This window comes from Capra hircus, chromosome 28, assembly GCF_001704415.2.
Source record: "Capra hircus breed San Clemente chromosome 28, ASM170441v1, whole genome shotgun sequence".
NCBI lineage: Eukaryota > Metazoa > Chordata > Mammalia > Artiodactyla > Bovidae > Capra > Capra hircus.
The window spans coordinates 17961536-17983864 of NC_030835.1; the positions used below are offsets into that span (position 1 = coordinate 17961536).

At 51.9% G+C, this 22329-nt stretch overlaps 1 protein-coding gene across 1 annotated transcript in view; it reads right to left on the bottom strand.

Annotated features, from left to right (window-relative positions):
* Positions 1 to 22329, bottom strand: part of CDH23 (cadherin related 23) — a 431691-nt gene that overhangs the window by 303108 nt on the left and 106254 nt on the right. Inside the window, exons 4-6 of the mRNA XM_018042178.1 lie at positions 17845 to 17987; positions 16820 to 16867; positions 16615 to 16707 (exon numbers count right to left, since the gene is read on the bottom strand). Of these exons, the coding sequence (XP_017897667.1) occupies positions 16615 to 16707; positions 16820 to 16867; positions 17845 to 17987 (284 nt within the window). The remainder of the gene's footprint in view (positions 1 to 16614; positions 16708 to 16819; positions 16868 to 17844; positions 17988 to 22329) is intronic.

Below are 22329 nucleotides of genomic sequence, written 5' to 3' on the forward strand. Positions count from 1 at the left end.
AAAGGTTTGGGGGGCCTGGATCACTTTCATCTATCACCCCTCATCTCTGCACAGGACTGATTTCATCAGGGTTCCCAGGCTGGTACACAGGGCTGCGAGCCTCAATCACTCCTTTCGCACTGTTCGCAGGAAGAGAATAGCTTTCAGCTCAATTACCCTTCACATTCCAATATCATAACGCTCCGATGAGGCTTTTTAACCAAAAACAAAAAAGCCGTGTCTGCCACAGGCCGGCTGCAGGGCCAGCCGTGCAGAAGGGACGGCCCTGCCTGCCTAATGGCCCCCCAGGTGAGACTATGGGAAGGGACCGGTCCCAAGGCACCAGCTACCCAGAGAGGACCCTGAGGTCCAGGGCCCCAGTTTACTGACAACATATGCCCTGCTTCTGCTTGTCAACCACTGGGCCTAAGCAACAACGAGGCCTGGGGCAGAACACTGAGGCCCCCGTCCAGAGGGGCAGCAGGGAGTGACACGCCCCAGCGTGGTCTGCACTGCCACACCACTCGTCCTAACTTCTCCTTTTGAGGCAGGGATGCTGCCCAGACCCCTCTGAGTGCCACGACATGATGGCCTAATTCAGCTGGGCCACAACCTGGGGACCTGGGGTCTAGCCTTCATGTCATGTCATACCCATTGGCTCATGTGCCTTTACAACAATGGTGACCAGTTAGGGAGCTAGCTAGAGCTAAGGTTAAATATTAAGGCCACTGCATAGGTGTGTGAACTGAGGCCGAGGAGATGAAAGAGGTCCAAAGGCATGAAGAAGAGTCTCGGTCTGGTGTTTCTTTAAGATACACTGCTGCCACGGGAGGTGAGGGGCGAGGGGTAGCGGGTGGATGTGGGGGGTGGGCGGTGGGGGTGGGGCACGGGGTGAAGTCTCCTCCAGTCCAAAGAATCTAGGCAGGAATGAGCTTATCTCTGCTCCCCTGTGTACGCAGTGAGTGTCCCCACCTGAAACTGTTCTCACGGGGGAGGCATAACCCAGGGTCTACACCACGAGTCCTGCACGCTCAGTGAATTCCCGGTGAGCACACATGTTCCACACCTTGGAGGGCTCCAGAGAAGAAGGCTGGCCCCCCATCCTGATTTGCTGTGCTTTCGTCTGCCCGGCCAGCTCAGTGCTAACGGCCTTGATGGCCGTGTCCCTCCCTATGTCCTCCTGGCCTCCTGCTGGCTGTGGCCAATTTGCTCATGATTTACCACTCTGGGGCGCTGACCCGTGAGGGAGACACACGGGACAGAAGGAGGCAGAGCGGACGTCATGCCTGATGGGTGTGCACGCGTGCGTGTCCAGGCACAAGGGTAGGGAGGCGTCTCTCCAGGAACGCGCTACCCAGCCAGGCTCTCTAGGACTGGGAGCAGGGTCTGGCAGCCCCACCCTTTCGCTATCCCACGCTGATTATGGCACTAGGCGCTGTGCTAGAGAGAGGAAGGCAAAGGGGGACCTTGGGGGCTGCAGGAGCCACAGGCTGGAAGTCAGGCCCAGGAGCAGCCCTCTCACAGTGGACTGCAGCCCGCTGGGTCCTCTGCGAATCCAGGCATGCGCACGGGACACACAGCCCAGCCATGAACACCCCCATGGCCCTGCCCCTGACCCACTGTCAACAGAGGCAGCACAAGCGTGGTGGGGCCCTGGAGGTGCACCCGCTGGGCTCACATCCCAGCTCAGCAACTGACAACCTTCTGAGTCTTAAATAATGGGATAATCCCAACACCTACACCAGAGATGGGCAATGAAAAGTACTAGGTGGATGCATGTACAGTCTCCATTATTGTTATGAATGTGGTTATTCAGTGCTTTCCTCACGCCGGTACCCATGGCCCTTACGGGTCAAGGAATTATAAGACGCAGATTCCATCTTTAATCAGCTCACACACCTTGGAACTTGGGACCAGGAGGACCCATGCTTCAGACAAGCGGTATTGTCAGAAGCTGGAAGAGGAGGTGGGAGGAGGGCATAGCCACCAAGCCCACACCAAATCCCCTAAGTGTCTGGCACCATGTCCCTTCCTCAGCAATGCCCCTGAATCCAGAGGGCCTTTTCTGTTCCTGTGGGGTCTGCACCCATCTCAGACATAAGAGGCAGATGGGGAGTCTAAACACAGAGGAGGCCTCTCCTGGTCTCAGACCCAAGCTGGTTCCTGCTCCTCCCTCCTAGACCAGACTGAGAATACCCTGCAAGTGGCCCAGGCTGCTGAAGGGTAGGGTGGCGAAGGGACAGGACAGGGCAGAGAGAACAAATCTGCCAAGCTCATTTAGAGCTCCCGTGTCCAATCCTGCTGCCTTGGAGGGAGGGAGTGGTGCTCGATTTCCACTCATGTCACATGTCACAGGGGACTTGGGAGTTAGGATGGGGCGGGAGGGTGGCTGGCAAGGCCAAGGATTCCCGTAGCACTAAAGCTGGGATGGGTGAACTGTCCTATTTCACCTATCAGCAATCCAGAAGGGGCCAAGCTTTGGGTGGTAGCTGCCCAAGTCCACAAGCACTGGCCTCCCTGCCTGCTTTAAAGGTGCCACCGTGGGTGAGCAGGGCCCAGCTGGGACCTCCAGAGGCCAGGGACCATATCTCACTCCTCTTCTGTCTGCAGAACCCAGGATGGACTTGGCATCCAGGAGGAATCCAGGAGATACTTGATGAATGAGTGATCAAATGAAAGAGGGTGGGGTCAAGTGCATGGGATAACCCTTCTGCATCCCATCACTACTCTGGCAGTAGTCAAGCAGAGACCCCTCTCTGTCTCTGAGCCTGTTGGTATGTGGCTAGAAGTCCAACATGGGTCTTACTGGACTAAAATCAAGCAGTTACGAGGCTTGCATTCCTTCTAGGGGCTCCAGAGGAGAATCTGTGTCCCTGCTTTTTCCAGCTTCTAGAAGCCATGCTCATTCCTTGGTTGATAGCCTCTTTTTCCGTGCTTAGACCGTAAGTATAGCACCTTCAAATCTCTCTCTCTGACAGCTGCTTCCATTCATACCCTCTCTGATTCTCCTACCTCCCTCTTAAAAGGACCCTTGTGATTACAATGAGGCCACACAGATCAGCCAGTTATCTCCCCAGGAAGGCCCATAACTTAATCATACCTGCAAAGTCCCTTTTGCACATAAGGTAGCCCAGTCCCAGTTTCCTATGATTAGGATATGGACACTTTTGGAGTTATTGTCTGTCTACCATAACCCACCCCACTAGATGACATCCTTTCCTCCAGCATTCCTGAGTAAGGCATCCTCATTTCCCAGTGCTGCCTACAAACTCTGGCGAGGCCAGGTTCAACCCTTCTGCAAAGGCCTTGGAGGGGGTTTCACAAGAACTGAGCTGCCTTCAGCATCTAGCTTTGGGAACAAGGCACACCAGGAATGGTTCATGGAAAGAGCGAGAGCGAGCAGCCGTGCAAAGATCCTGTGGCACAAGCCCCCAGGCACCAGAAAGAAGGTAGAGGCATAAGAAAGCACAGGTCAAGGGGAGGTGAAGAAGGGACTGGGGCCAGGTCTTGCCAGCCCGGCAGGATTCTGGTCACTGCCCTCAGAACACCACGGAAAGGTTTTAGTGACATCCCTTACACATCAGAGGAGCTTGGTACAACCGAATGAACGGATGGATGGAAGAATGAATGAATGAGCCCGTCTACCTCCCTTCTGCCCCTCATCAGTGACCTGCCCCAAACCTCCCTTCTGCACAGCAACAGTTAACGGGGTCTCCCGGGCTTGCTCACGTATTCATTTCCCCATGGCTGCCGCTACCGACCCATGCAGCCCGAGCATGGCTCTGTGGAAATGTCTGTAATCGCCAGCACACTTTAGGTATTACTTCCACACCATTTAGGGCTTTCCGCCCCAATAGCTGCTGCTGCATGTCCCTCTGTCTCTATTGTTTGGGCTGGATTGGGTGGATATTTTGTTGTTTTTTTTAAAGGTCTGGTGGCCCCTGAGTTTGGGGAACCTGATGATGTGGAGAGGTGAGGAGAAAGACAATGCTTTGGAAGGATTTATTATTCTTCTCCCACTGTCCTGGCCCTGCCCCAGCCCTGAATAGAGAAGGGGAAAAAAAAAACAACAACAATCACTTCAAGCTGCTAAGAAGCCTTTAAAGATTTTTGTGTTTTCTCATGCAGGCCTGAGATTGGTTTGCTGATAGGAGCTGCAGCTTTGTAGAAGACTGAAGGAGCCGAGATGCAATAAAGGTCACTTCAAGAAGCCCTCTTCTAAGCAAACACCTCCCCCCTCTCAGAAGCAGACAGACTTATAGTAAACCCCAAATCCCAAGCAGATACACTGAGGGTAAAATGCATTTGGACACACTCTGCGGGGGCAGTACAGAGGGGGCCATTTAGGACAAGCTGTGTAGCCCTGGGCAAGTTACTTCACCTCTCTGGGCCCATTTCTCCAGCTATAATATGAGGAAAATCACATCTTTCTTACCAAGGGGATGACTTCTATGAGGATTGAAGAAGAGTGCAAGAAGGAAGGGGCCCAGCTTCTTTTTTCCCTTCCCCTTCCTCTCAACCCAAGTTTCAGCCATTCCATTTAGTTCCCCATGCAGCCTCCTGTCTCAGCTCCCAGGTAGTCCCATATCCACCCGCAGGGATGACCCACGACCAGGGAGGGGCTGCCTAGAGGGGATGCCCACAGAGGATAATCTGTCCGGCCTTGCTGTGTGTGGGCTGAAGGCTGAGCCCTGCACATCCATCATCTCATGTAACCTGCATGGGGGTGACCCTGTATCAGCATCACACTCATTTAACCAGAGACAGGATGCTTCCTAGAGACTCACAGGTGTAAGTTGGGAGACCAATATTCAAACCACTAACCTAACCACTGTGGTTCTATTCATTGTGGGAAGTGACCTCCGAGAAGAAGCTGGTTGCCTGTACCCTGAATCTTAGGTGATTAAAAAAACCTTCCCTGGTGGCTCAGTGGTAAAGAATCCACCTGCAATGCAGGGGATTCAGGGAGATGGAGGTTGGATCCCTGGGTCAGGAAGATCTCCTGGAGGAAGGCATGGCAACCCACTCCAAGATTCCTGGCTGGAGAATCCCATGGACAGTGGAGCCTGGTGGGCTACAGTTCATGGGGTCGCAAAGAGTCAGACAAGACTGAAGTGACTGATTATGCACACAGGCAACAGAACAAAATGAAAATGGGCAGAAGTAACCCATGAGGTTAGAAGCCAGGATAGCGTTTACTTTCTTAAGGGCGGAGGAAGGACTAGAAAGGTCACAAGGGGGCTTCTAGACACTGGAGAGGTTCTGTTTCTTGATCCAGATATAACACAAATGTATTCACTTTGCAACTAATTCATAAACTTATGAACAGTTATGGTGGCTCACTTCTCTATATATACACTTAGGTAATACACAGACTCAAAAAACGGAAGGAAGGGGGAGCAGGGAGGGAGTGGGGGAAGGAAGGAAGAGAAAACACATGAAGCCGGCAGGGCCATTGGAGAAAACACAGGGGTTAATCCATCAGACTTGAACGAGGCTTTAAGTTCGGGGCCTTCTTATCTGCCCTGTAGTTTTACCCACACTGTGGAGTGGACAAGACTAACAGTCCTATCTGATAGAGGGGCAAACTGAGCCCGGGAAGGGGGGATGAGACTCACCCAGCCACAGGTGGTGGGGTCCCTGACCTCTCTGGGATAGAGCTCATCCTTCCTGAGCTTGCTGAGCTGTATGGACAGGTGAGAAGCTGGAGGGGCTGTTCACTGGCTGAGCCAGCCTGAGGAAGGCTCAGTACCCAGACCTGGGACTGGTTGACCTCTCTTGCCTCAGGGGAGGCCTGCTGCCATCCCAAGAAGGTAAGGCCAGGCCAAGCTAAGGACATAGAGGGTTCACCAAGGAGGAGGTTTAGAAGCCAGGATCAATGGAATAGGTGTAGGAGCAACTCGAAGGGCAGGGACTAAGAGAGGCCTATGCCTTCAAGCCCAGTGGAGAAGACCAAGTGAAGAGCCTGGGTCTGATCCCGGTGGGTCACTTTCAAAGGCAATAACCTGGCCAAGTCTTCCAACTCCTCTAATACTTGACTTGGTTATCTGTAAATATGGACACAGAAGACCTCCCTGCCCTCCCCACTCTGTTCCGAGAAAGGAAGTGTAGTTCAGTTCAGTCACTCAGTCGTGTCTGACTCTTTGCGACCCCATGAATCGCAGCACGCCAGGCCTCCCTGTCCATCACCAACTCCCGGAGTTCACTCAAACTCACGTCCATCGAGTCGGTGATGCTATCCAGCCATCTTATCCTCTGTCATCCCTTCTTCCTCCTGCCCTCAATCCCCCCCAGCCTCAGAGTCTTTTCCAATGAGTCAACTCTTCGCATGAGGTGGCCAAAGTACTGGAGTTTCAGCTTTAGCATCATTCCTTCCAAAGAAATCCCAGGGCTGATCTCCTTCAGAATGGGCTGGTTGGATCTCCTTGCAGTCCAAGGGACTCTCAAGAGTCTTCTCCAAGACCCCAGTTCAAAAGCATCAATTCTTTGGCACTCAGCTTTCTTTACAGTCCAACTCTCACATCCATACATGACCACTAAGAAAAACCATAGCCTTGACTAGATGGACCTTTGTTGGCAAAGTAATGTCTCTGCTTTTGAATACGCTATCTAGGTTGGTCATAACTTTTCTTCCAAGGAGTAAACGTCTTTTAATTTCATAGCTGCACTCACCATCTGCAGTGATTTTGGAGCCCCCCAAAATAAAGTCTGACACTGTTTCCCCATCTATTTCCCATGAAGCGATGGGACCAGATGCCACGAGCTTCGTTTTCTGAATGTTGAGCTTTTAGCCAACTTTTTCACTCTCTTCTTTCACTTTCATCAAGAGGCTTTTTAGTTCCTCTTCACTTTCTGCCATAAGGAAGAGTAGGGCTTGGCTAAATGATAGGGAGGAAGATGGCGCAGGGGGTTTGGGTGAGAGCAGCTCAGGGGAGGGCACGACAGGAACACAGGTAGGGCAGCGGCAAAGTGAACAGACTGCGGGGAGGCTCCGAGACAGAAAGGACGGGAAAGCTGGGAGACCAAAGCCTCATGCAAACCGGATGGATTTCTACAATGCAGGGTTTGTGCTGGGAATGGTGGAGGCACAGCTGAGCTCACACTGGAAGATACCAGCAGGGGAGGGGTTGGAGGGAGAGGCTGCTAAGCCTTTTTCCTCTCTCGGGGGCAGGGCTAGGAAAGGGGACCAGGAGTGGGACCCTCCTGGACAAGGACGTGACCACGCATTCGGCTCTTCGCAGCTGGCAACGCCCCATGCCGTGGAGGTGGGCTGGCCAATGGATGGCGAAGACGGTGAACGGGGAACGACTACACGGAACCTAGTGATCACGCCCAGGTGAAATTGTCCAGGCGCATCATCGCATCTGGAGAGAAGAGCTGGCTTTTTAACAGACGGACAGGAGGCTTCCACTTAAGGTTATTATAAAGAGGGTGAATTCAGCCCCTCCCAGCTTCCAGCCAGCACCACAAAGTTGCAGAGTAACGAAAGGATGCTAAGGAATCACAGAAATTATAACAGTTTCATCACCTGAGACCTCTCCTCTTTCTCTCATTTTCTGGTAGAAAACAAGGTGGGCCAAGCCGCCTGTGAACGCATCAAAACAAGGTTATTGAGTTGGGGCTCAATATTATTATGGGGGGGTTGACAGGCCCGTCGCCAAGCCATTCTGACAATATTCAAATTTGTTAGGGGAAGTAGAGGGGCAGAGACAGAATCCCAGAGCCCCTGGGAAGAGGCAAGGCAGAAGCACAAGCTGGTGTCAGGTCCACACCCTTGTGAGGGCTTTGCATCGAGAAGGCAGCCTGAGGCCACTGCCCCTGGGTATGGGGGAGTCTGTGGGAGACCAGGGGGCACCACCCCTTGTGCTGCTAGCCCAGCTCTGGACAGCCTCCTGGGAAATCAGCACTGCGCCGCCCACCCAGGCACACCCTCAGTCTCATCACAGGCTCTGGAAACTGCGTCTCTGAGTATCTTGCCCAGTCACCTGAGGTCTTCAGTGGTTTGCCACTGGTTTACCAGGTGGCCTTGGGCTCATCCTTGACCCTCTCTGGCTTCTGATCGCTACAGAAGGTGTGGTGGGAGGAAGTCAACTTGCCTGCCCGGGGTGCTGGTTTCCAGGAGCCTATCTCTGCCTGTTACTAGTAATTTCTAGGGGACTCTGTTTCCATTTTTCCCTTGTCATGTCTTTGCTTCATGCTTCCCACGTTTCCTATCTCCTACTGGACTGCGAGTTCTTGACCACTGACACCCCAATACCAACCGTCCAGTCCACAGCAACAGAGCCTACCTGTCCAGCTGCAACTTGGACTTCAAGCAACTTTCCTGAAGTTCTTGGGAACTTCTCGGAACAATAAGAACACCGATCAACTATCCTGCATGGGTGTTGCTTCATACACGTGCTCTCACTGAACTTTCACAACAACCCCAATGTGCCCCTATTTTATAGTTGAAGAAATGGAGGCTCCAGAAGTCTAAGCCCCTTGCTGCCAGCCTCCTGCTGTGGAATTAGAGCCCCTGTGTGCCTGGCTCCCTCACAGTGCTGCAGTAGGGACCAGGGACCCTGTGTCACAGATCGGGCTCAGGTTCTTATCATACAGTGAAGCCACGGCTGCCCTTGGCTGCACGAGGGACCCTCTTCAACCCTCTGTTTCCTAAACCTGTCCTCCCACTCAAGGTCTAAGGAAGCCCCACTGCCTAGAGGGAAAGGGGTGCAGGCAGGAGTTCTGCGCCCTTCCTCCAGCAGGCCCCACCGGGGGAAGAGGAGAACACCAAGGAGAAAGGGAGACGAAAGACGCCAGATGGACTCTGGCGCCCGAGGCTGACAGCCCAACAATGCAGCGGGAACGTCTCCAGCAGGCAGCTATCACCCCCTCCCATTTAGAGGTTCTTTATTTAAAGGGCGGGGGGCACAATAAAAGGTAACCCAGCACGTGCCAGAGAATCCCTAACGCACACAAGCTGGGCTCCACACACAGTCCTGCTTCGTATGCACGGCAGAGGGTCCTGCAGTCGTTGCAATAGAATTATATGGGCCCCCAAAGGCTCCCAGTGAGAACTGGCGAGGAAACTGATGTAATTAAGAACATTATTACCATCCAAACAAAATAATACTTTTAATTACATCTGGGCTCCTTCCATCTCCTGCTCCTGCACTGTCCTCTTTCCTCATGCTGAGGATGGTGGCGAGTGTCCACAGCCCTGGCCATGCACCCCAGGCAGGGAAGGAGGTGTCACAGGGGTCTCAGGGGATGGGGGAGGCGGTCCTGGGCTTCGCTCCACAGTGGGCACGAGGGAGCAAGGAGCTTCGAACTCTGTGGCTGGGCTGAGCTCTCTGGGCCTGGATTCTGTGGGACTCCATTTATTCCCTCCTGGGCACCTAAGACTCAAGGAAGAGACGGCACAAAGTTGTTGAATCATCCCTGCAGGCAGGTGGAGCAGGCTGGCGTTTACCCATGTGTGCCGGTCTCTTACTTCTCACAAATAATGCTGCATGTACACGTGGGGTTGGAAATCTCGGAGGTTGCCTTGGGGGGCTAACCCAGCAGGTCATGCACAAGGTGCATAACTATGACCAGGGCTGGGTCTTGACCATTGGGATGGTCCTCACTGCAGACTGTTGGCAGAGGGCTCTGAGTGAAGCTTCTCCACTGGACCCCCACAGCCTGTGCACAGGGCTCATGGGCCAGCCTCAGCCTTGGATGGGGGGAAGCCTGTGCTCAGAGCCCAGAGTCCCCAGCTCACCTCCCTGCATCCTGTCTAAATCAGGGCAACTTTTGGCAAACCACAGCAGGTAATGGCAGAGTGGAAAAGACCCATGCAAAGGTGCGGAAAGATGACAGACAGTAAGACTACGACTCTAGTTGCAAGAATATCTGATACAAGGGAACTTAGGGAAGGCAGTGACCTTGTACTGGCCTCAATGTCTCTCATCCTGAAAATGGGAAGAAAAATTGTCCCCTAACTTACAGAGCTGTCATAGGACAAACAAAAGACAGTGAACACACCAGGACACAGAGAAGACATCACTTAAGTGCACACACACTCAAGACCGTTGCAACAGTCAGCGCTGTTGCTTTGCTGTGTGCATAACTTCACTGCTACAAGCCCAAAGCCTGCTGTCCTTGCTGCTGCAGGCTGTGACACCCACTGGAAGAAGGGCGGAGTTCGAGGTACTGGTCACTGTCCTGACAGGAGGGGACCAGAGAAGACACAGGCACCTCGGGGCGCTCACCGCGGGGCACAGAGGCGTGGCCCAGGGCCGCCGCCCGCCCTGACTCTGACCAGCAGGATCCAGGGCCCCTGAGATGACCAACTGGTCTCCCTCTCCCAGATCAATAGGCGGATAGTTATAGATGCAGAGAGGGCCGCCGAGCACCAAGGCCCAGGGTATAAGTTAATATGGCCTGTCAAGGGGCTGCCTCTCCTGGCATGGGAGATGACCCTCTTGTGAACAGAGCTGATACCTTAGGGGGATGGCAGGCACAAGCCAGTAGGAGTCCCTCTCATCTCCACTTCTCTCTGCAGTCTGAGGATGCAGTTTATAAATCATTCATCGTCTGATGGGCATACCTTGAGGAGGGCAGCTGGGGGCACTGCCATAGGGCCCAGTGGGGCTAATAAGTTTGGCAAGTCCACCTCTGCATGCTCTGGGCCACTCTGGGCTCCCCACATGCCCAGGGCACATGGGATGGCACGGCTGAGGTTCAAGAATTGGCAGGCAACAGCGGGCATCAGTGGGCGCCAGCAGTGAGTTCTTGGCATAAACCCTGCTGTCCTTCCAACCACCCAAGAGGCAGAGGAAGCAGCAGGGCTCTGCCCATTTGTGAAGTTCACGTCCAAGGGCCAGATCTTGGGCTGGGTACTGAGGACACAGTACTTGGGCTCTGTCCCTGCTCTGTCTGGCAGGAGAGATGGACATACAATGACTATAACTATGACCATTTATTGGGCATTTACACTGGGCTCAGCAATTCTCATACACAGTCCCTTATACTTCAATCTCACAATAACTTTGCAAGGCATGGATACTTATCTCCATTTTGCAGGTAGAATTGAAGTTACCTGCTGAAGGTCACATAATCAGACCTGTCCCTGAATCCTGGCCCCATCCTTGCCTAGCTTTGGACAACTTATATAACCTGTCTACTTTGATATCCACATCTGTAGAATGGGGACAAGAGTGGCTACCCCATGAAGCGAGGGCTCGGTCAGTGCCCATACCAGAAGAATAGTACTAGGCACAGAGGAAGCTCTCAATAACAAAACACCAACTTATTATTACCATCACAGAAATGAATTCTTTGTTTTGTTTCACTGACAAATGATTATCAAGAATACTCTCCTCCCTGTTTTCCCACCCCTAGGAAGGACATTCAAGGAGTGACTTTCATCTGTCCTTATTAAGTGACATGGAGAGATGGTGTGGCCTAGCTGCACCCGGGGCCAGGAACCCTGGGTTCTGGCTCCGATCATGTCCCGAGCCATCTTTGAGGATCCGAGAAGAGCTCTCAGTCTCTCAGGCCTCTTTTGACTCACCTCAGCCCCACTCCTCCCCACCTCCAACCTCATCCCCATCTTGTTACCTGAAGCCAGGGGTGACAAAGATCTACACAGGACCTGTCCATCACAGAAACCTGGGCAGGGAACCAGAAGGCCCACTTCTACCCCAATTTGTTTCTACAAGGTAACAGGGGGCACTTGCAAGGGACACACATACCTATACAGTCGCTGTCCCACCTCAACAGGATCTCTGGTCAGGAGTTAGAGTTTACCTCCTTCTTTGGGAAATTCCATCATATGGAAAAGAAAAAAAAAACTAGAGGCTCTCAGAAGGTATATGATATTCAGAGACAACATAATCTGCTTCTCTGCATAACAAACTCCTATTCATCCTCTAAGGCCCCATACGAATAGCCCCCACATATAGACCAGTCCACTCCTTCCACAGTTCACTCCAGAGGTCTACTCCTTCCATCCCACTTTGCACATTCTAAGCTCCCATAGCATTTAATACATTTAGGGGTAGTTAGACTTCTACTTGTTTTTCTCCCTCTAACATTACCTTCCCTGAGCACAAAGACCCTGGCCTCAATCACTAGTATTTCACCAGATATATTATGAGCCACAAACTGGACTAAGGGCTTTTCCTATCGGCATTATTATAGCTCTCACAATAACCCCACAAGGGAAATATTGTCGCCCATCTTATAGATAAAAAACTGAGGTCCAGAAAGATTAAGTTCCTTCCAAAGTTACACAGCTGGCAAACAGTAGAGTCTGTTTTTTCTACCCTGAATTGCCAAGCCAGCTGAAAATCCCTGGGCCCCGCTCCATAGCTGTTCAACAAATGTTTGTGTTCATTTCAAACAATTTGAGGGAATCAAAGCAGAGTGGATCAGATTTGGGCTTTGAAGGACAGGCAGAATAGAGTTAGGCTGCAAGAAGAAAGAAAACACTCCAGAACTAGTTAGAACAGTAGAACATGTGTTTTACAAAGAAAAGTGACACACAGACACATGCTCAGAGGCTTAGCCCCTTGGCTGGCAGGAGGACTCGTGTGGAGGAATACCAGAAGATAAGCTGAGAAACGTAGGTGGAGGCCAGATGGCTAAAGGCCCAGCTAAGGAGGCTGAACTTCTCAGAACGTCAATGACATGGCCAACCCTGATACTCCAGAGGCCCTGCTGAGCCCAAGGAGCCTCCTGGCACCATCTGTCCTCTGACCCGAACACCTAGGCCCTAGAGTCACCTCCCTGGGGCACAGCTGAAGGGCTGAGGGGCGGGGGCAGGAGGAGGAGCACAGGGGAGTGCTGAAGGTCAGCGAGGTGGGCACGCACCCCTAACGGAGGTGCTGGAGCAGCGCTGCTGGGCAGAGACGCAGGCAAACACGTTTGAGCAAATTGGAACGCCATAAAAGTCTATTACAGCAAATCAAACAGCAGTCAGCATGACAGCCATTAGCCTGAAATGAATACACGGAGACTTAATGAGGTCTGTCGAGGCTGGCTTGGTGAATTAAGTTGCCAATTCTAGCAGGATTTCCCTTTTCTTTACAGACTTGAAAGCATCCACGCTGCCTCGTTAGGGCTTCGACAAGTGAATTGCAGGGCCTTTCACCCTGATAAAATGGATAATTACATGTAGAACAGCTTAGTGAGGGGAGAAGGGTGGGCAGGAGGGAACCGAGAACAAACAAACCCAAACACACCTGCCCGGCTTAGGCAGGGGCTTTCGGAGAGAGACGGGGCAGGTCTGGGAGGGCAGGGGGTGGGCGAACGTCTCTAGGAAAGGGGCAGTGCCTGGTCTTGACCCGCCTCCCACCTGCTCAGGTGCTAGGCTTTGGGATGTGATTCCCCACAGGCTGATGTCTCTAGGCAGCTGTGGACAGGCTGAGAGTTCTCAAAGATGAGCTGCTGCAGCACCTCTGAGAAACCCTCTGGTGGGGACGGCCACTAATGTTATCCCCCAGGGCGTGCTGCCACCATGGAGTTAAAAATGCAGCTTCCTGGGCCAGCTCTCCCCAAACCACTGATTCAGAATCGCAGGGGCCCAGGAATATGCAGCGTAACTAGTTCCCCAGGAAATTCTGATGCAGTATGTTTGGGAGCCTCTTATTCATCACCTCTCCAATACTCAGCACTAGATGGCTTCTGAAACACGGGTTTCTGCTTCTATTCACATAACTTTAGGGATGGGGAGCTCAGTACATCCCTCGGCAGGGCTGGGGAGGAGACTGTGAAAGTTTCAATCAGCAAATTCTTCCTTATGCAGACCTAGAATTTACCTCCCTGTAACTTTTTCCTCATGCCTATTCCAGGGTTCTGGGCACAACAGACCCCAATATTATGAAGCCCCTAGGGCTCGGGGGAGTGGAGGTCAGGAAGGTTAGTGATGACATGCAGGTGGCTGGGACTGCCAAGAGAGGAGCTAAGTGGATGGAGGGAGCCACTGGAGGTCTCTGCCAGCCCCTCATGGAATAATGAAGTACTGGAGGGTAAGAAGGAGTCACTCACTTTGGATTCCTGCTCAGACCATGGAACGTCAGTCCTGGAAGGGACCTGGCCAACTGCCTCAGCTTAACAGCTGTTGGAGTTGAAGCCATCAGAGGGGCAGCAACAGGTCTAAAGTCTTAGTTGTTAGCACTAGAACCCAGATGTCTTGACCTCCAGGCTACCTCTTCCCACCATGTAACATAAGAACTCTGCTGCTCACCTTGGCGAGCGTCTCCTGGAAACCCACCTCTTCCAGGAAGCCTATCGAGATTTCTCTGATTGCTCTGGTAACCCCTGAGGACTGATGCCTTGTGGGGTCTGTAGTGCCCCCTCCCCATTCCTCTGGTTTGTGTTCTCACCCTGTTCACACCCACAAGGCCTCTGCCACTGAGTCATGCTTCTCAAGGGGCGAGGGCCTGGGGTTTCCAGGGTGACCACCATGTAAGCAGGAGATCCCTGGCTGAAGCCTGGGCCAGGACCAGCAGAATTTTAACTAGTACTCCAGCTGGGACCTAAGTCCAGCAGCTAAGCTCTAGCTCAGATGACCCACGCCAGGGCAGGGCTGGTAAGTGCCAAACCACCTTGGGTCAGGAGTGGCCAGGCCTCCATCCAGCTGACACCACATCCCCACTGGCTACATGAAGCTGCCCTGAGCAGGGCATCGAATATCAGGCCACCGAAGTGACCCAGGGAGGTTTACATGCAGGTGAGTAAACCACATGGGCCTGCCTCCAAGGACTGTGTGTCCTTCGAGCTAGCCCCTCTTGGCCCACCCTCTCCTCATCAGATGGGCAGGAGGCAGGCCATTTTATCTCACCTGTCCTCTGCTTTTATTAAAGAAGGAGGACTATGGCCCAGAGAGGTTAAATGACATGCCCTAATGGACCCAGAAATCTGGGGGCAGAGCAGGGGCTAAGCCTGGGGTCTCTGGCCTCTGGTTCTGGCTCCCATCATTATATACTCCTCTGGCCTCCCAGGTCTCTGTGCAGTGAGAGCCTGGCATGGTGCCAAGCTCACAGCAGACATTCAGTAAATATTTGTTAAATAAATGAATGACTGAAGAGGCTCTCTCCTTGGAGGCAGAGGCCTTTGGAGAATCCCGGGGGATTCCAATGGGGCAGTGTTGGAGGTCACATTTTCTCCTGGCAAAGGAGATAGGAAAGGCTGGCGCCAGCCCAGGGGCTGAGAACAGGGATGCGACCCCTCATCCCCTTGCCATTGCTGCTGTCTGCTGCTCCTATGAAGGAAGGCAGAGCGCAGACATGCCTGCCAGGATGGCAGCTGAGCAATGGGTCCAAGGCTCATTAACTCTGAGCCATGCCCTTGGTTTCTAAGCCTGGGCCCGGAGTGCAGGCTGGCACGTAGAGACCCTTAATTAAATTAGGGAGACTTCCAAATGAGCAGGGGCCCAGAGCCAAGCTGCAATTCTAGGCATGCCGGCCACAACTCAGAGCACTGTGCCCCCGTGCTTGGGATTGCAGGGTCTCTCTCCCTGTGTCCCACTCCTTCAGGGGGGGCATGAGCACCTCCGGTGTACCCCACCTGCACACTGGTCCTCTTTCTGGCACAAGCATAGGACCCTTGACTCACAGCTGAGTAAGGAGGGCCAGCAACAGGAACATGGGGGCATGATACCAGGTTTCTTCATCCTTGAGGCATCTGAGGCTGCCCCGGGAGTCAGGAAGCTGGACATCAAAGCTGTGTGACCTTAGACAAGTCACTCTCCCACGCTGAGCCTCACTTTTCTCATCTATAAACTAAATAGGTATTTTCTAGAGCTCTTTCAGTTTCCTTATCCAATGACATAAAAGGGGCGAGAACTCCAGTGCCACAGGGGCAGCCTGCCTCTCCCTAGTGGATACCATCTCCCTCCTTTACTGCTGCTGTCCAACCAGAGCCCCTAGGGCAGGCCTGAGGGACACTCAGTTAGAAGCTCTTTATCCGCCACCTTCAAGGTCTTTGAATCACTAACTGCCAGCCCAGAAGCCTGCCATCAGCCACCAGGGAGAGGGACAGCAAGCAATGAGAACCCTGGGGCCAGCAGCCAGCTTATAATCGAACCGTTCGTAATGCAATAATTTGTACTTCTCAATTACCAGCAATGGCTTGGTTTTATACTCATGCACTCAATGCAAATACACTCAGAGTACACAGACGACCCAGAGGAGCCAACGGCCGGCGAGCCAGCAGGGCGAGCATGGGGTTCAAGAAAGCAAGCCCCTTCCAGTCACTGCATGTACCCTGCATGCTGGGGGGACTGTTCTGGCCAAAGCTGGGAGGCCTGGGGTTTCAAGTCTGCCAACCCACATGTCCAAGGCCCACACGCTGAGAATGGGAAAAATGAGGTACAACCTGCCTCTCCCAACCTCTGTCCTGTCCCTGACTCTGGCCAGAGTTCAGGGATTTATCCAGGGCCCTCTCTCATGCATGAGGCTCCCACCAACCTGCTCTCTGCAACCAGCAGACAAGCCCCCTCAGAGGTACTGGCTTGGTCACCAGTGTGCCCAGAGCAGATGCCCGGGCTGATGAGCGGGCAGGAGAGAAGGAGCTGGAGCTGCCCTTCACCCAGCATCAGTCTACTACCAGGCAGCTCCAGAGCAGCAGACCCCAAATGTCCCTCGAGTGTGAGCCGGGGGCACCTACCTCAGGGATGCGGACACTGTAGGGCTGATTATGAAACGTGGGCGCGTTGTCATTCACGTCCCCGACCTGGATGTTGACCTTCCTTGTAATCACCTGGCAAGACAAGTGTGGGGAGTTAATGATGGCCTCAGCCTCTGGCTTCTTTCCACCCAAAGGCCCAGGGACCCTGCCTCCCCAGGCAGCAAGGGCCTCGTGGGACACTCACCCCCTGGTGGTCGCTGACAGAGAACTCCACTGTAAATTCTGACTTGGTCTGAAAGAAAATGTAGGGAGGGAGGAGAACAGAATTAGAGAGGCGAGCTGAGGCCTGGAGTCCAGAGCCCTACATGGGGGTGGAGACCCTCCAGCATTGCCCTAAGAGCTGGTCTGACACTGCATGGCTGAAGGCTTCCCTACAAAATAAGCACTGTCTTTTGGATTGGAAAAGTAGGTTTGGAATATGGATCTTTCCCATAAAAGAGAAATAGAGTAAAAGTCAAGAACCTTGGGTTCTAATCTGGACTCTGTCTCTAATCTGGTGTGTGATCTCAAGCGAAGTGTGGACACTTCAATGTGAGGAGAAAGAGCGGGGTGGGTTTGCTCAAACCCTTACTTTAATTTGCTAAAGGCTACTGTCATCAGTTCCTGTGTCTCTGGAAAATATCCTTTGGGGGAACATTTGTTGTGGGTTGGTGGGGGGGCGGCGCGTGGCGCAGAATGTGGGAGACCTGAGTTTGATCCCTGGATTGAGAAGAGCCCCTAGAGAAGGGAGTGGCTACCCACCCCAGTATTCTTTTTTTTTTTTTTTTAATTCATTCATTTCTTAGTTGCTTTACAGAATTGTGTTGGTTTATGCCAACCCCCTCCAGTATTCTTGCCTGGAAAATACCATGGGCGTGGAGCCTGGCGGGCTACAGTCTAACGGGTTCCAAAAAGTCGGACACAACTGAGCCGCTGTTTTTCACACACATGGAAACGACAAGCGTGGCTCCCATGGAGCCACTATCCTACAGGGGATGTACCCAAGGTCACTGTCCCTCTTGCCTACCCAATGTTGCCCCCTACTTGGAGACACACCCAACCACCCCATTCTAAAGCCAAATGCAGACATCAGCACTGGCCCTGGAAGAGGAACACCATTCAGGCAGGAAGATTCTGCTTCAGGGTGAGAAGACGATATGCCATCTTCCTCTAGCATGTGCCCCTGCCTCCCTAGGGAAGGACTGGGGCGGAGGTCGAGGCGGGTCATACCTCTCTGTCCAGCGGCTGCCGGAGCCACACCACGCCTGTGTCAGGCTCCACAGCAAAGAAGCGGGAGGCCTCCTCCCCAGACACGCCAAACACCAGGGGGTCATTGTCCATGTCTCGGGCCAGCAACTGGGTCACAGAGGAACCTGAAGTACCCACAGGGGACAGCAGAGGACAAAACAGGAGGTTAGTCCATTCTTGAGCACCTTACTCAGGTAGCTGAGTTCCTGCGGGGAGCAGTCGCCCAGTAGACCGCCAGCAGGTCACCGACTGCTGCAGGACCTCTTCGCATCTTTTGTTCCATGCCAGGCTCCCCGCCTCTACCCTGGTCACTTGTCACAGTGTTTAACAGGGAACTATCATTCACCTTGTTCTGTGCCTTCCATCTATCCTCTTTTCTTTTAACTTAGAGAAAGGGTTCTCCATGTGGCTCAGATGAGCACAAGTCCACAGCCCTCCCGTTTTTATGTTCCAAGATGACATGCTACTTAGCCCTAGCCAATCAGAGCACAGCATCTCCCTGATTGCAGTGATTGGTTCAGGGACAAGCATGTGACCCAAACTAGCCAATCAAAGCCAAACCTGGGACTTCTACTGAAACAAGCAGGAGAGAGGTGCTCTTCTTCCACTGGGGTTGGTCCTGCTGGCAGCCATCTTTGGCACCACAGGAAGAGCCTGCCTGAGGATGAGGCCAACAAGAAGGAAAACAGAGCCAAATGGTACATGGAGAGAGATTGCTAATGGTTTGAGGGTTTGCAGTCAACTATACGTGTTATTGGAGAAGGCACTGGCACCCCACTCCAATACTCTTGCCTGGAAAATCCCATGGACGGAGGAACCTGGTAGGCTGCAGTCCATGGGGTCGCTAGGAGTCAGGCACGACTGAACGACTTCCCTTTCATTTTTCACTTTCATGCATTGGAGAAGAAAATGGCAACCCACTCCAGTGTTCTTGCCTGGAGAATCCCAGGGATGGCGGAGCCTGGTGGGCTGCCATCTATAGGGTCGCGAAGAGTCGGACACTCTTCAGTCGGACCGAAGTGACTTAGCAGCATACGTGATATTAGCACTATCTCCTGGACTGCTCAGCCGTGTGAGTTAATAAATAAATTATTCCCTCCTTTTTTTTTTTTTTTTTTTGCCTAAGTAGAGTTGGATTTCTGTCTCTTACAAATGGAAGCAATATTTTCTAACTCAGAAAATTGTACAAACCTGGCACTCATTCAACAGTGATTAGGTGCTGGCTGTGTGGTGTACACTGGAGTACACAGAGGTTAGGAAGATATGCAGCAGCATCAGGGGACTCCAGTCTAAAACCAGGTGACAAAGCCTAGCTCCTGTCCACAGTTAGAGGACTGAGGGGCTGCCTTCACCAAGAGACAAAGCCCTGGCCAGAGGCCACCCTGGACATCAGAATGCCTGGCCTAACCCTGCCTAAGAAGTCTTAGAGTAGGTCACCTTCCCCTGGGGTTCACAGCAGTCCCCTCAGGTAGCCTTCAGGTAGGGTGATCAACCACCCAAGTTTGTCTAGGACTGAGGCATTCATTATTTCTAGGATGAAGCACAAGCTGGAATCAAGATTGCTGGGAGAAATAGTGATAACCTCAGATATGCAGATGACACCACCCTTATGTCAGAAAGTGAAGAAGAACTAAAGAACCTTTTGATTAGAGTGAAAAAGTAGGCTTAAAACTCAACATTCAGAAAACTAAGATCATGGCAGCCAGTCCCATCACTTCATGGCAAAACAATGGAAACAATGGTGACTGCAGCCATGAAATTAAAAGACATTTGCTCCTTGGAAGAAAACTATGACAAACCTAGACAGCGTATTAAGAAGCAGAGATATTTGCCAACAAAGGTCCATCTAGTCAAAGCTATGGTTTTTCCAGTAGTCATGTATGGATGTGAGAATTGGATTATAAAGAAAGCTGAGTGCCAAAGAATCAATGCTTTTGAACTGTGGTGCTGGAGAAGACTCTTGAGAGTCCCTTGGACAGCAAGGAGGTCAAACCAGTCAATCCTAAAGGAAATCAACCCTGAACATTCATTGGAAGGACTGATGCTGAAGCTGAAACTCCAATACTTTGGCCACCTGATGCAAAGAACAGACTCATTGAAAAAGACCCTGATGCCGGGAAAGACTGAAGGCAGGAGGAGAAGGGGATGACAGAGGATGACATGGTTGGATGGCATCACTGACTCAGTGGAGTTCGAGTAAGCTCTGGGAGTTGGTGATGGACAGGGAAGCCTGGCATGCTGCGGTCCATGGGGTTGCAGAGTCGGACATGACTGCGCGACCGAACTAAACTGAACTGAGGCATGTCCCAGGAGATGTGCTAAAACCAGGAGGTCCCAGGCATTGGATTAGGTGGTGACTGTAGCTTCAAGAGGTCCTTAAACCCCCAAGAACTGTGCAAACTGTTCTGAGTGTGCAATGTGTCATTCTCTGCAGGGAGGGTCTGCAGTTTCCATCTGATCCTCAAAGTAGTTAGGTTGGAACCATGGCCTTCAGCAAATCACTTCTTTCAAAGCCTCAGTTTACCCTGTAAAATGGGATGGACACTCTTTTTGCCCCATATACTGACTCTCATATTTACTGAATAGCTCTGATGATCTAGCTAAGGAAGGAAGGATTCAAAACTTGGGATTTTATTTAGAAAAGAACGCTGATGAGCTTTTCTAAGTCAACTTTGGAAAGAATTTCTGACATGACAATGAGAACCAGTATTCTGGAGCACTGACCACATTCCAGATACTTGGCTAAGGATTTCTGTGTAATATCTAATTCAATCTTTCCTGTTATTCTCCTCACTTAACAAATAAGTTAACGGAGTGGTTAAGTAATTTACCATGGCCACACAGTTAGCAAATGGCAGAGTAGGACTTCAAAGCCCAGGCATTCTGGCCCAGTGCCCACATTTGTTTCCACAGTCTTACAAATCTCAACACTTGATATGTGAACTCAAGATTCAGGATGTCCATGGACATGACTCTATCAGGCCCTAAGTGACTCAGAAAAAGAAGATACTGGGCAAGCATTGGGCTCTTATGAAATGCCAGACATGACATGCGGGCCCATTCACATGGGTTCTTTCACTAAATCCTCTCAACAACTCTGTTTGGTAGTTATTTCCCCATCCATTATACAGATTAGGAAGTTGAGGCTCGGAAAGGCAAAATAGGCTCTCTAAGATCACACATCAGAGTAGGACATGGCAGCATCCAAGGTGATGAGAGGAGGTAAGAAGCGGAAGGAGTGGAATCATGGAGCAAAAAAATCAGAGATCTTTTGGGGAGTTCCCTTCCCATTTTAAAAGTGGAAAAACTGGAAGCATTTAGCAGTTTGCCCAAAGTACAACAGTGAGCAACAGAGTCAGGGCTTAAGCCCAAGTTTCCAGACTTCCATTACAGTGCTCTTTCCTAGGAGAAGATATGCGAAGTCATAGAAAAACCAAGCACATCTCCCTAAAGCATCTATGTCACTTGGTGACAAGCAACTGTTTTATACTAAGACAAATGGGAATATAATGCAAGTATAATATTTAATTCATTTTTAAAGCTATACTCTAAAACCATAAAAGAATTTCCAGCCTCCTGCTGACTTCCGGGGATACCTGGTTCCTTTCTGATATCCTCAGGGGTCCTTTAGTGGCAAAGTGTGAGGAATACAGCTACTTCCCAAGGCCTTGGGGAGATTCAACACGAGGAAACTGAGGCCCATTGGGGGCCCTGCTTGTCCACAATACATCAGCAAGTCCATGGTAGCCTCTTGGACTGGAAATCTCGCTTGTCAACCTCCTTGAGGGCCCAGCCCAGGTGGAGAATATAGGGCCAAGCTCCAGCCGGTCCATGGGATTCCAGAAAGGCCACACTGGCCCCCCACCCAAGGTCACACAACTTGGCCCAGTATCCCAAATGGCTCTCCCAGGCCTGATGCTCAGGCTCTCCCAAGAAGGGGGGTGCTGGGCAGGACAGGGATGGGGCCATCAGCTGCTGTCACCCACCCTGTAATTTTCTGGACTTTTATCCATTTTCCCCTCAATTATGTGCTGCTCAAAATGGTCCTTTTTGGCTTCCTCACGGGCTCTTGCCTGCTCACGCCTTCTTTGTATCCCAGGTAATTGCTAGTGACCTTTTCTAAGTGTACTAATTAAAGGTGCCAATTTAATATTATATTTAAGACAAGACGCCCCGCAATTTTCCTGCTAGGCACATACTCCCCCGCCCAGCTAGCCTGCCATTCTGTAGAAGCCAGGCCTGGCTTTGGCTCTCCAGGACACAGGACTCATTTCCCCATTAGGGAGGCTTCCAGCAACCTCTGTTTGCACCATTCAGACAGGAAAGAGGCCAAGCTGTGGGGCCCAAGTCCCACTCAGTGCCCCTAGAAGCAGCCCCTCAGGAGAGCCATTCCGGCTGTGGGATCCTGGCACTGTTCCCACCTGGGAAATGGTGCACCCTGCAACTCAGGCTATGCAATACCTGGAG